The sequence below is a fragment of the Neolamprologus multifasciatus genome, chromosome 18, assembly GCF_963576455.1.
Source record: "Neolamprologus multifasciatus chromosome 18, fNeoMul1.2, whole genome shotgun sequence".
NCBI classification, from domain to species: Eukaryota; Metazoa; Chordata; class Actinopteri; order Cichliformes; family Cichlidae; genus Neolamprologus; species Neolamprologus multifasciatus.
Window position 1 is genome coordinate 282,255 of NC_140456.1, and position 13,226 is coordinate 295,480.

The 13,226-nt window shown below is 53.0% G+C and overlaps 1 protein-coding gene across 4 annotated transcripts; it reads left to right on the forward strand.

Annotated features, from left to right (window-relative positions):
* Positions 1–2,889: 2,889 nt before the first annotated feature.
* Positions 2,890–13,137, forward strand: LOC146496855 (caspase-1-like). Of its 4 annotated transcripts, none has more exons than XM_085140846.1 (10): positions 2,890–3,281; positions 4,387–4,473; positions 5,669–5,879; positions 5,958–6,177; positions 6,249–6,365; positions 6,435–6,544; positions 9,633–9,723; positions 9,890–9,947; positions 10,171–10,217; positions 10,719–13,137. In XM_085140846.1, the coding sequence occupies exons 3-10, from the start codon at positions 5,676–5,678 to the stop codon at positions 11,252–11,254; spliced, it is 1,383 nt and encodes a 460-aa protein (XP_084996972.1). In that variant the 5' UTR covers positions 2,890–3,281; positions 4,387–4,473; positions 5,669–5,675; the 3' UTR covers positions 11,255–13,137. The 4 variants fall into 4 exon arrangements, with proteins under 4 accessions (XP_084996972.1, XP_084996975.1, XP_084996976.1 ...); XM_085140849.1 differs by having other exon boundaries at positions 4,394–4,473; XM_085140850.1 differs by lacking the exon at positions 4,387–4,473.
* Positions 13,138–13,226: the final 89 nt, after the last annotated feature.

Here is a 13,226-nt window from a genome sequence, read left to right on the forward strand (position 1 = left end):
AACAAACCAAAGAACCAGGTGCTCAGAGAAGAGCTGGAGGGTGAGGGTAGCAATGGTCCCAGACACGAGGACACGAGCGCCTGCTGGGCGAGAGCGGATCAATACTTTGTTTATACTTTATTATTACTTCAGTCTTTATGTTAATCAATTAATTGATGTTCTTTTTTTATCCTATACCCAAATTATATTCTTGTTTTTTACTCATTCCTTCTGTTATCATAATTATGAGTACCTGCGTCCCCCGGGGTGCAGTATCACTTTCTTCCACCGGATGGAGCCAGATAGTCCTTTAGCTCAGGCCTACACGAGCTGGCAGAGGTTCACTGTAGTGCGACGAGTGTGTTCAAACAGAACGAAGTCACCTTTACAGCCCTGTGTGCTCGCCGTCGCTCCAGGACAGCAGTCACACTGAACGACATGAAATAATGCAACATGTTACAAAGATATATCTACCAACAGCTCAACTATAAATCACAGAGGTGCATTGTGGGTAATCTCAGTCTCTGAATGGGAAAATCAATCCCTCGACTGGACTTTCACACCAACACAAAGGTGAAGTCACAAAACAACTATTTCCTTTTTAATTGCACCTTTGCAGCCAACACACTGTTAAGGATTCTCTGACGGCCGCCGATCGGTCGCTCGTGACGGGATTTTTGACCAAACTGAAGCGTTAACAACACCAAATGGTTCCTGCCTTTCCACTTGGGCTGCCTCGGTTCTCTTTATCCAGTCGACGGTCTTTGTCGGCACCAGTTTGTTGGTTCTTTCATGGGAGACGACACGATCTGCTGTCAGTGGTTCTTCAGCTCTCCCAGCAGAAGCCAAACTGCAGGTGACTCAAACAAAGATGTGTCAACATAAAACAGAACTTTGACCTTGCAGTGTTAATATGTGTGCACGCCACAAAAACATTGGAAGGTGAGATGGAAAAACAACTTTAATAAAGAAACAATATTGAACAATAAGAGTATAATAAAGTGGTGACTGCAAAGTGAATCACCTGGTGGTGTGGAGCAACAAAACTGTACAGCAGAGAAATAAAGTTTCACGGGCTTGTTTGGCTTCGATGTGCAGCGACAGGCTTTAAAGGTGTCTGCTGTGGGTTAAAGGATTTCCAATGACTGGATATTTTATCACCTGTGTGCAAGTTGTCATGGAAACTGACCAGCAGCCACTGATCAATGATCTCTGATCAACGATGTTGCTCCAGGCTGCCTGTGTTTGAAACACTCGTGCTTTGCGGCGTTCTCTCTGATTACGAGCGTTTCAGCTTCATCGTGGCGATCGCACGCTGTCATTGGTCGCAGAGCCTCAGTGAACTCGTCGGTCCTTCCAGCTGATGCAGCCTTTACCTGCAGGACGGGTCTGACACGGCGAGCAGCCTCGTGGTTCAGCTGTGAATCACAGTCATCCATCAGCGCTAACAGTCTCCGCTGTATAAACAAACCTGTAACAAAGAAACTGTCACTGTGACAAATCACAGCAAACACAGAGACAGAAGAAGTGCAGAAGCAACTGACTGACATCCGTCATCATGAAGTGCCTGGAGCGGCTGGTCAAAGGTCACATCTGCTCCTCCCTCCCTGACACACTGGACCCTCTTCAGTTTGCCTATCGGACAAACAGAGCCACAGAGGATGCCATCGCCCTGGCAACGCACACCACCCTCACTCACCTGGAGAAAGGGAATACATATGCAAGGATGCTCTTCATCGCCTACAGCTCGGCATTTAACACCATCATCCCCTCGAAACTTGCCACGAAGCTCGTCGACCTTGGGCTGGGAACACCAATCTGCAGATGGATTCTAAACTTCCTCACAAACAGGCCCCAGGTGGTGAGAGCAGGTAAGCACACCTCCTCATCACTCATCTTAAACACAGGTACGCCACAGGGTTGTGTGCTTAGCCCCCTCCTATATTCCCTGTTCACACACGACTGTGTTGCTAAACACGAGTCCAACAGCATCATCAAGTTTGCTGATGACACAACCATCATAGGCCTCATCACAGGCAATGATGAGACGGCCTATAGAGAGGAGGTGATGGCACTGTACGAGTGGTGCCTGGAAAATAACCTGACTCTCAACATCAGCAAAACTAGAGAGATGATAGTGGACTACTGGAAACGACCAGTCAGAGAACACCAGCCCATCTACATCAACGGTGTCGAGGTCGAAAGGGTCAGCAGCTTCAAGTTCCTTGGAGTCAACATCACCGAGGACTTCTCCTGGTCCCTTCACACAGACACTGCTATCAGGAAAGCTCGCCAGCGGCTTTACTTCCTGAGGAGGCTGAGGAAGTTTAGCATGAACGCCAACATCACCTCAAATTTTTACAGGTGTGCAATTGAGAGCTTGCTGACGAGCTGCATCACAGTTTGGTACGAAGCTGCTCTGCCAGCAGCCGTAAAGCACTACAGAGGGTGAAGGCAGCAGAGCACATCACTGGCACGAGGCTTCCTGCCATTCAGGACATTTACCTCCAGCGATGCCTCCGTAAAGCTCACAGCATCATCAAGGACCACAGCCACCCAGCACATCAGCTGTTCTCCTTGTTACCATCTGGCAGACGTTACAGGAGTCTGTCTGCTCGGACTACAAGACTTAGACTTAGACAAGACTTGTGCTGACAGACAAAGACGAGGCTTGTTCACATGGACAGAGGTGGGGTTGTATGTGGCCTCTCACTGACACCACGAAGACAAAGACAGGAGATAAATAGGTTGTCGGTGCGGGTCCACAGCCTCAGGCTGTTGCTGTGAAACGTTCATTTCATTTTCTGTCCCACAGAAAATGAAATGAAAGTTTCACAGCAAGCAAGCTGTGAAACGTTCGTTTTCTGTCCCACCTGCAGCCCGAGGCACACCTGGAAGGTAAACTGTTTCTATTACACAATCAAAGGGCCTCAGGGAGCAGCACTGCGTGATGCATGATCGAGCGTAGGTTGCAGCTGCAACAGTGTACCTGTGTTGCAGGTGAACCAGCACCGAGCAGCCTCAGCTGTGATTGGACACCACACAGATAAAAGTGACCTGCACTGAAAAACAGGGAAATATCAGACATTCAAATATGAAACTGGCTCTTGGACCGCTTTCTTGAGAATTTGGAAACGTCCCAAACACTCTTTCAAAATCTCTTCCTTGGAATGTCGTTATCTCACCTGTAAAAACCTGTCACGGAAATGTGTGGGGGTATAAAAGCCGACGGCGCCACGCAGCAGCTGTTTGCAGCTCTCGCAGACTGAAGCGTTCACCGGAGGAGGACGGGACTCCCTGCTGTAAGTCTCCTTCTGCTTCGTGTTGCTTTGCTTCCAGCCGTGTCCGAGGTCTGAGTGCTCCTCAGCTCGGACTCGACGTGATTTGATAGATTTGGTATTTTCTCAGCTTTAAACCGCAGTCGTTTCTTTCCTAACATTTACCTTCAACATTTGCCTTCATTTCACCTTCTTCCACTATTTCTGTGACAAAATTCCAACCTGCAAAAAACTTCCAGCATCAGAGTCACAAAGCTTCCAGCCGCTGTTAGCACCTAAACACCTGATGGGGTACCGCCGTGACCCGGACAGGCCGGGCGCAGTCGAGAACGACAGCTTCAAGAACAGCTAAAGGAAGCTCGGCGACCTCGAGGATTTCCTGAAAATCGTGTGATAACATGTAGAGTTTTGAACTGAACGCAGTTTGACCCTGCGATAAACACAGAGCGCAGGTGCATGTGAGTGTGCAGCACTCTTCACGGTAACATACTGGCGTCACTGTTGCCAGCGCCGCGCCGTGACGCCGTGTTAGGGCAGCTCACCGTTCTGCAGGATGGTACCGTGTTTGCTGGTGTGGTATAACACTCTTGGAGAAATTATGGTAACGCACCGTAGCCTTTTTTACGGTATCTCACTGGCGAGCATATGATCAGGTTAGTTCACTCGTTAGGCAGAGGTGTCTGAAAAGTACCACCTTACACAAACCAAATGAAGGTCCAGTATAGAAAGAACAGCCTGCTAAATGAAGTCATCATTAAACATTACTCTAAATGAAGCCATTAGTTTCTGTTGCTGGCCATACAAAAATAAAACTTCAATTATATTTCCCAACCTTACCTAGTACTATACTAATAATGCTTCTTGGACTATATCGCCCCCGTTTTAGTACATAACAGTATTCTTGAAATTACCTCTGAGATGTACTTTTTGTTCACTATAAATCTAGCATAATGTCATAATGTCTACAAGAGTATACTTAGAATATACTCGACTATCACAATACTAACCTTACACGTATACTATTAATTTACTTTTTAGTTTATATTTGACTTTTTTCTGATTGAAAATCAGTAATTAAAATGCAATTGAAGCATATTTTTCACATGTAACAAACCTCTTCATTCCCCAGATATCAGATATCAGATCTAACTATCAGAGGCTTCATTTATAAAGAGCTGCACCCATAGTTCAAGCACCAGAATTATATTGTGAACAGGTGAGAAAGTGTTTTGAGAGTTGAGGTTTATTATTGACCCTTTTCACTCACAATGAACAATTTCATTTTTTAAATTAATGATTTGCCCCACTTACTCTGTTCAACAGGTAAAAGATGCTGATGCTTAAATGTAGTTTGGTCTAAAAAAGGAAGAAAATACATACAAAGTAAACTAAAGGTTTACTTGCTTGTTTTTAAAGTATACTTAAATATTCCTTTTGGTAAGAGTGAGACTGGTTGTTTGATACAAAGTGGGCTGTAACAATGTTTCACATTGTTTGAATAAACAAATACATTTATTAACATATCAGGTTCCATTCAGTTCAACGAATTAAATTTTATATGTTATACTACTCTCACAGTGAATCACATTTTATAGTAATACACTCTGAATGAGGATTTAATTACTCTACAGCAGAAAACAGAAATCCGGATGGTGTAATCGTATAATCTCAGTAACATCACCACTTGTTACATTTGCTGTATTTTACAGCTGTTTCCATGACTACGGTGAGTTACCGTGATAATAATGTAATCTCATGGAACAATTACATGCAAATTACACTGCGCGCACACCTGCAGGCTGAAAGAGCATCAGGCTGAATGAACATGCCGTTCCGACCCGGGAGGCGGAGCTACTTTCACCTCAGATCATCTCTGTAACTTTCATTGACAGACAGGACTAACGAGGCTGAACGTTTGAATAACCACAGCAACACTACAGCTGTCATTACACGAACATGTTTATTTCATAGAGAAAAAATATCCAAAGTTTGATGCAAGTGAACAAAGCCTGTAGCTGATCGCGTGTAAATGTGGACGTTTTTACTTCTGCCTCCTTTTTCAGACACACAGTAACAATAATATTATTTATAATGTGGTAATGTTTGTCACTGCATCACTGTGGCGTCTGTGATGGATGACAGCGTCGAGCAGCGCGTCGAGCAGCGCGTCGAGCAGCGCGTCGAGCAGCGCGTCGAGCAGCGCGTCGAGCAGCGCGTCGAGCAGCGTCGAGCAGCGTCGAGCAGCGTGTCGAGCAGCGTGTCGAGCAGCGTTGAGCAGCGCGTTGAGCAGCGCGTCGAGTAGCGCGTTGAGCAGCGTGTTGAGCAGCGCGTCGAGCAGCGCTGGATCATTCAGCAGCAGCTGTTCATGACGGATCCACTGAGCCCGATTCTGTCCTCTGACCTTCTCACAGGGCAGCGATGGCGATGAGCACCGACAACATGACCAGAAACATCCAGGCTGTGCCCCGACGGACAAAGCGTGTCGCCCTGCTGATCAACAACATGCATTTCTACGATCCGGCATTAACCAGACACGGGGCTGACAAAGATGAGCAGGCCGTGGTCAACCTGCTCCACACTCTGGGATACGAGGTGGATCGACATCGGAACCTACCTGCACAGGTAACTTTCCTTCACTGAGGCTTGCGCTGCTTTTCCACAGCGACCCGACGACTGACGTCTGACTTTTTGCTCTTACAGAAAATGGACGAAGCTCTGAAATGGTTTAGCAGACGTCCGACGCTGCCCCTCACAGACAGCGTGTTTGTTGTTGTCATGTCCCACGGAGGCATGGGAACCATCTGTGGAACGGGCAATCACAGGATGGAAGTTGACCGAATTTATGAGCGCTTAAACTCTAGAAACTGTCCCGCGCTGAAGGACAAACCGAAGATCGTCATCATTCAGGCGTCCAGAGGAGGTGAGTCTCTGCTCGCGCGCTGCTGACGGCTGCTGTGAACGTGGCGTCTCACTAAGTGTTGTGTGTTTCAGTGCTCGTACCTGGAAGACTGGCTGTGCCCACAGATAACACGAGAGCTCAATCAGTAAATCAAGCTGCTCAGCTGCACGCAAAAAAGGACTTCATCACTCTTCACTGCAGCGCGCCTCGTGAGTCCTGCAGCATCCAGTACTGATCGCTGCTGTCACACAGCTGTTCACACCTGTTTGTGTTTGCAGACATGGCTGCATACCAACACCCGGCGTACGGCTCCTTCTTCATCCAAAGTATCGCTGAGGTGTTCAGCAGTCGGTGCGTCCAGGATCCCATCGATGAACTCTTCAAAAAGGTACGTTTAAGAATATTCTGAACTCTTTGAAGGAGCCTCACAGCAGGTGGAGGCAAACACGACGAAGGTCTGGGAACCAGACAGGTGACCACAGGTGGTGCTCAAAGCCCCGCCCATTTGGCCTTTTACTCCATAAATGGAGGAAGCGTGTCGGGGAACGTGTTCAATCTAATCTTTCTGTGGAGGCAAAGAGCCAAAGAGCCAAAGAGCCAAAGAGCCAAAGAGGCAAAGAGCCAAAGAGGCAAAGAGGCAAAGAGGCAAAGAGCCAAAGAGCCAAAGAGGCAAAGAGCCAAAGAGCCAAAGAGCCAAAGAGGCAAAGAGCTCGTCCTGTTACAGAACCTGGAGCACTGAAGCTTCTACATCATTTTCAAACTGAAGAGTGACGCCTCCCTCAGTCTCCCTCCCTCAGTCTCCCTCCCTCAGTCTCCCTCCCTCAGTCTCCCTCCCTCAGCCTCCCTCCCTCAGTCTCCCTCCCTGGGCCTCCCTGAGCCTCCCTCCCTCGTCCTCCCTAGGTGTCCTTGGGTCTCCCTCAGTCTCCCTCCCTCGTCCTCCCTGGGCCTCCCTGGGTCTCCCTTGTTCTCCCTCCCTCGTCCTCCCTCGTCCTCCCTGGGTCTCCTTGGGTCTCCCTCGTCCTCCCTGGGCCTCCCTGGGTCTCCCTCCCTTGGTCTCCCTCGTCCTCCCTCGTCCTCCCTCCCTGAGCCTCCTTGGGTCTCCCTCGTCCTCCCTCGTCCTCCCTGGGTCTCCCTCCCTGGGTCTCCCTCCCTGGGTCTCCCTCCCTGGGTCTCCCTCGTCCTCCCTCGTCCTCCCTCATCCTCCCTCGTCCTCCCTCCCTGAGCCTCCTTGGGTCTCCCTCGTCCTCCCTCGTCCTCCCTGGGCCTCCCTGGGTCTCCCTCCCTGGGTCTCCCTCCCTGGGTCTCCCTCGTCCTCCCCCGTCCTCCCTGGGCTTCCCTGGGTCTCCCTGGGCCTCCCTCGTCCTCCCCCGTCCTCCCTCATCCTCCCTCGTCCTCCCTCCCTGAGCCTCCTTGGGTCTCCCTGGGCCTCCCCCGTCCTCCCTGGGCCTCCCTCGTCCTCCCCCATCCTCCCTCGTCCTCCCTCGTCCTCCCTGGGCCTCCCTCGTCCTCCCCCGTCCTCCCTCGTCCTCCCCCGTCCTCCCTGGGCCTCCCTCGTCCTCCCTCGTCCTCCCTCATCCTCCCTCGTCCTCCCTCCCTGAGCCTCCTTGGGTCTCCCTGGGCCTCCCCCGTCCTCCCTGGGCCTCCCTGGGCCTCCCTCGTCCTCCCTCGTCCTCCCCCGTCCTCCCTGGGCCTCCCCCGTCCTCCCCCGTCCTCCCTCGTCCTCCCTGGGCCTCCCCCGTCCTCCCTCGTCCTCCCTCATCCTCCCTCGTCCTCCCTCCCTGAGCCTCCTTGGGTCTCGCTGGGCCTCCCCCGTCCTCCCTGGGCCTCCCTGGGTCTCCCTCCCTGGGTCTCGCTGGGCCTCCCCCGTCCTCCCTGGGCCTCCCTGGGTCTCCCTCCCTGGGCCTCCCTCGTCCTCCCCCGTCCTCCCTGGGTCTCCCTGGGCCTCCCCCGTCCTCCCTGGGCCTCCCTGGGTCTCCCTCCCTGGGTCTCGCTGGGCCTCCCCCGTCCTCCCTGGGTCTCCCTCCCTGGGCCTCCCTCGTCCTCCCCCGTCCTCCCTGGGTCTCCCTGGGCCTCCCTCGTCCTCCCTCATCCTCCCTCATCCTCCCTCGTCCTCCCTCGTCCTCCCTCATCCTCCCTCGTCCTCCCTCCCTGAGCCTCCTTGGGTCTCGCTGGGCCTCCCCCGTCCTCCCTGGGCCTCCCTGGGTCTCCCTCCCTGGGTCTCCCTCGTCCTCCCTCGTCCTCCCTGGGCCTCCCCCGTCCTCCCCCGTCCTCCCTGGGCTTCCCTGGGTCTCCCTGGGCCTCCCTCGTCCTCCCTCGTCCTCCCTCGTCCTCCCTCCCTGAGCCTCCTTGGGTCTCCCTGGGCCTCCCCCGTCCTCCCTGGGCCTCCCTGGGTCTCCCTCCCTGGGCCTCCCTCGTCCTCCCCCGTCCTCCCTGGGTCTCCCTGGGCCTCCCCCGTCCTCCCTGGGCCTCCCTGGGTCTCCCTCCCTGGGTCTCGCTGGGCCTCCCCCGTCCTCCCTGGGCCTCCCTGGGTTTCCCTCCCTGGGCCTCCCTCGTCCTCCCCCGTCCTCCCTGGGTCTCCCTGGGCCTCCCCCATCCTCCCTCGTCCTCCCTCATCCTCCCTCCCTGAGCCTCCCTGGGTCTCGCTGGGCCTCCCCCGTCCTCCCTGGGCCTCCCTGGGTTTCCCTCCCTGGGCCTCCCTCGTCCTCCCCCGTCCTCCCTGGGTCTCCCTGGGCCTCCCCCATCCTCCCTCGTCCTCCCTCATCCTCCCTCATCCTCCCTCGTCCTCCCTCATCCTCCCTCGTCCTCCCTCCCTGAGCCTCCTTGGGTCTCGCTGGGCCTCCCCCGTCCTCCCTGGGCCTCCCTGGGTCTCCCTCCCTGGGTCTCCCTCATCCTCCCTCGTCCTCCCTGGGCCTCCCCTGTCCTCCCCCGTCCTCCCCCGTCCTCCCTGGGCTTCCCTGGGTCTCCCTGGGCCTCCCTCGTCCTCCCTCGTCCTCCCTCCCTGAGCCTCCTTGGGTCTCCCTGGGCCTCCCCCGTCCTCCCTGGGCCTCCCTGGGCCTCCCTCGTCTTCCCTCGTCCTCCCTCGTCCTCCCTGGGCCTCCCTCGTCCTCCCTCATCCTCCCTCGTCCTCCCTCCCTGAGCCTCCTTGGGTCTCCCTCGTCCTCCCTGGGCCTCCCTGGGCTTCCCTGGTCCTCCCTGGTCCTCCCTGGTCCTCCCTCGTCCTTCCTGGGCCTCCCTGGGCCTCCCTCGTCCTCCCTGGGCCTCCCTCGTCCTCCCCCGTCCTCCCTCGTCCTCCCTCGTCCTCCCTGAGCCTCCCTGGGTCTCCCTCGTCCTCCCCCATCCTCCCCCATCCTCCCTTGTCCTCCCCCGTCCTCCCCCGTCCTCCCTGGGTGATGTCATGGTGCTGGCTCAGAGACACGTTCTGTCCTCCTGTTCGTGGAGCTGATGCGTGGTCACAGTGTGATATTTCTGACCCACAGGTCATGCAGCGCTTCCGTGTGTCGGGCATGCAGCAGCTGATGCCGAGCGTGAAATTACACACCCTGACGAAGCCCTTCTACCTGCTTCCAGGTGAGTGCAGAAACATGAGGTTGTGTGTGAGACTGACACCTGGATTATAAACCTGTGTTCATATAAATGCAGCTTCAGCGCTCAGACTGATTTCAGTGATGTGCTGCACGAGGACAGACACAGAGTTAGTGTAAACCTGTCATTTTGACCCCGGATGTACTTACAGGAAACGTGCAGGTGCCTACACGACCTGAGGATCGACGCGGGAGACCGGACGCTCTCAGGTAGGAGGAGGAGGACTGAAAGAGGAGAGCGGGAAGCCTCTCCTCTCTGCTTCTTTATTTTAAGCCTCACGTTTCCCTCCATGGCTGTAGATCTCTGCGTGTTGAAGGAACAGCCTGAATCAGTCCAGCTAGCACAGAGAGCGCCGCTCCATCACGCCTGTCTATAACAGTATGACAGCCATGTGATGTCCAAGTGTGCACGCTGACCCTCTCCTGCTTTCAGGGCGGAGCCTGCTGGAGTCCGATGGGTGAGGTCAGAGCTGAAGAAGTGTAAGTGTGTTTTTAATGTGATTCAAACAGCGCATCACTCATTCCTCCGAGCTTGGACAGACTGGACTTCTTTAAGCTTCTTGAAGACGCCTCATCCGAGGAGCTGCTTCAGGTCTTGGACCAAACAGTATTTAAACGCCGGTGGGAGTGTCCCTCAATGGTGACTCATCTCATGAGCTAAGGCGAAGCAATGTGACCCTGCCATACTGAGATCACCTGACCTCAGGCTGGACTGTAGGTCGTGCGCAGTCTGTGTCGTAAGCCACGCCCTCTGTCCAAAGTGGACACAGATGTGATGAAATGTGAACACTGGCATCCTCAGGGAGTGGCCTTTGACCTTTTGTAGCAGTGGTCCAGGTCAGTGTAGTCCACCTTCTGAACTGAAGCAGCCTCTCGGATGAAACATCTGGACAAACTCGGAGAAGTCCGGCGGTCTTGGTTCGGCTCCTGAGACCGCCGAGGCCTGGATGACTGACTGGATCGTGTTTGTTCTCTCATCAGATTGCTGTCAGCTCACCATCGACATGAACACGGTGAACAGGAAACTCACACTGTCCCACCACACCAGGAAAGTGGAGTATCGGTCGGAGCCTCAGCGGTATCCCGATCATCCCGACAGATTCGACCGGGCTCAGCTGCTGTGCAGAGATGGGCTGGTGGGTCGCGGGTACTGGGAGGTGGAGTGGACCGGCGCGGTTTACATAGCGGTGAGTTACAGAGGGATCAGAAGGAAAGGAGACAGCAACGAGACCCTGTTCGGGTGGAACAACCAGTCGTGGAGTCTGTACTGCTCCGATACGTACACCGTCTGGCACGACGGCAAAGAAACGGCGCTCTCCTCGCGCTCCTACTCCTCATCCTCCCTGTCCGACTCTGGTAGGGTAGCGGTGTACGTGGACTGTCACGCTGGCACTCTGTCTTTTCTCAAGGTCTCCTCTGACACTCTGACCCACCTCCACACCTTCAAGACCAAATTCACTGAGCCCGTGTATGCCGGCTTCAGAGTCTTCACTGCGTCCTCAGTGCGTCTGTGCTGAGTGGCACGGAGAGCGTCCACTCGTGGGTGGGCTAGGGTGGATGTGTTTTCAGAGTCATGGTGGAGGGAGCTTTCTCTCGCTTCTCTTCCAGGTCACATTTCTTTATCCTGGATGCGCTGGACTCGGGGTCAAAGGTGTGGCTGTAGTTCTGACCCAGGCATCAGTGATGTTCCCGCTGTGCTCCTCCCTGCCTGAGGGTGGTGCTGTTCACTGGTTAAAGACTTTAACTGGACCGGGCTGGTTTGGCTCCGCCTTCTTCCAACAGTCACATGCCTGCAGCGTGAATGTGTTTTTAAACTTTGTGCATGTTGTAAATATTATAAACACGAATGTCTGACTGTGTGTGCGACACACTTCCTGTTGTGTCTGTGTGTGCGACACACTTCCTGTTGTGTCTGTGTGTGCGACACGCTTCCTGTTGTGTCTGTGTGTGTGTGTGTGTGTGCGACACACTTCCTGTTGTGTGTGTGTGCGACACACTTCCTGTTGTGTCTGTGTGTGCGACACACTTCCTGTTGTGTCTGTGTGTGCGACACACTTCCTGTTGTGTCTGTGTGTGCGACACGCTTCCTGTTGTGTCTGTGTGTGTGTGTGTGTGTGCGACACACTTCCTGTTGTGTGTGTGTGCGACACACTTCCTGTTGTGTCTGTGTGTGTGCGCCACGCTTCCTGTTGTGTCTGTGTGTGTGTGTGTGTGTGTGTGCGACACGCTTCCTGTTGTGTCTGCACAGGAGGACACACACAGGGTTACGTGATCAGCTCGGGTAACCAGTGCAGGATTCGGGTTTCCCTGATTCCAGCGCAGACATGATCGCAGAAACTCCCAAACGGACGCCACCTGAGCACGGCCTCACTTACACAAGCACGCTCTACTGTGCTGAAGTGGCGACACCTGGGAGGTGGGAGTGCGCTGAGCGATGTTTGGAAACAGTCTGAACCCCAACCTGCTTGTGACGCTGACGCACACAAACCTGCACAGGTCTGAACAAAGCTGCTCATTACACACGTCAGGAGCTCAGACATCAAACAAGGAAGCAGAGCGCGTTGAAGACGGCGAGCTGATCCTGCTGCTTCAGCACAAACCTCCCTCTGTGAACCTGCGTGTTGCTCACAATGATCAGTAAAGTCAGACTGCTGTTTGTCTCCAGCAGGTTTGTTCCACACAGCAAAGCTAGCAGGTGGATTTCTGAAACTGCTCCTGCAGGTTATTCTTTTTGATGTTTGGAGTAGAATAATCCTCCAACCCATATTTAACCAGTATTTTAATCTTCCATTCACCGGCAAACTACAGTGAAATAACTGGAAACACAAATATTCTGTCAGCAAAATAAAATTACAGCCCAAATAAAACGTAACACAAAGTAAAATACACAAACATGCCGCGTGCTCCTTTCTACCACACGTTCATAAGCAGCTGCAGTCCATATCGTCCATGTTTTCCTCTCATCCATGAAAACAAGCTTGTTTCATGAGTCCTCAGACTGGCAGCACAAGCACAACTCTGAAGTCCACCACTAGGTGGCAGCAACACAACATGGAACCAGATTAAACAGACAACTTTAACTTTGTAATCACAGAATAATTACATTTTTTAATTCATTTAAAAATATATATTAACGTGGGAAAAAAATTAAAAGTGTTTTCCTTCTTTATTCAAAGGTCATATTTGTCACATTGTCACGTTTCAGACACCTTATACGTCATCCTGCTGAGCGACCTCTGACCTTTAGTGTGGATGCTGCATACTTCTTCTCCTGTGTGTGTTTTAATAAACTCATTGTTTGATTGCACTCTTCTGAGCCTCTGCTGGTTTGTTTCATTGCTCCACATTTATTGAATTCGGGACAGCGACCTCTGAACTTTAGCGTGGATGCTGTGTCCTGTCACAGGATGTTTCCCTCAGTCTGCAGGCTGGGTTACAGAGACTGCTGCTGTTTATCAGGAGGATTATTGTTATTATTACTGTTCTTTG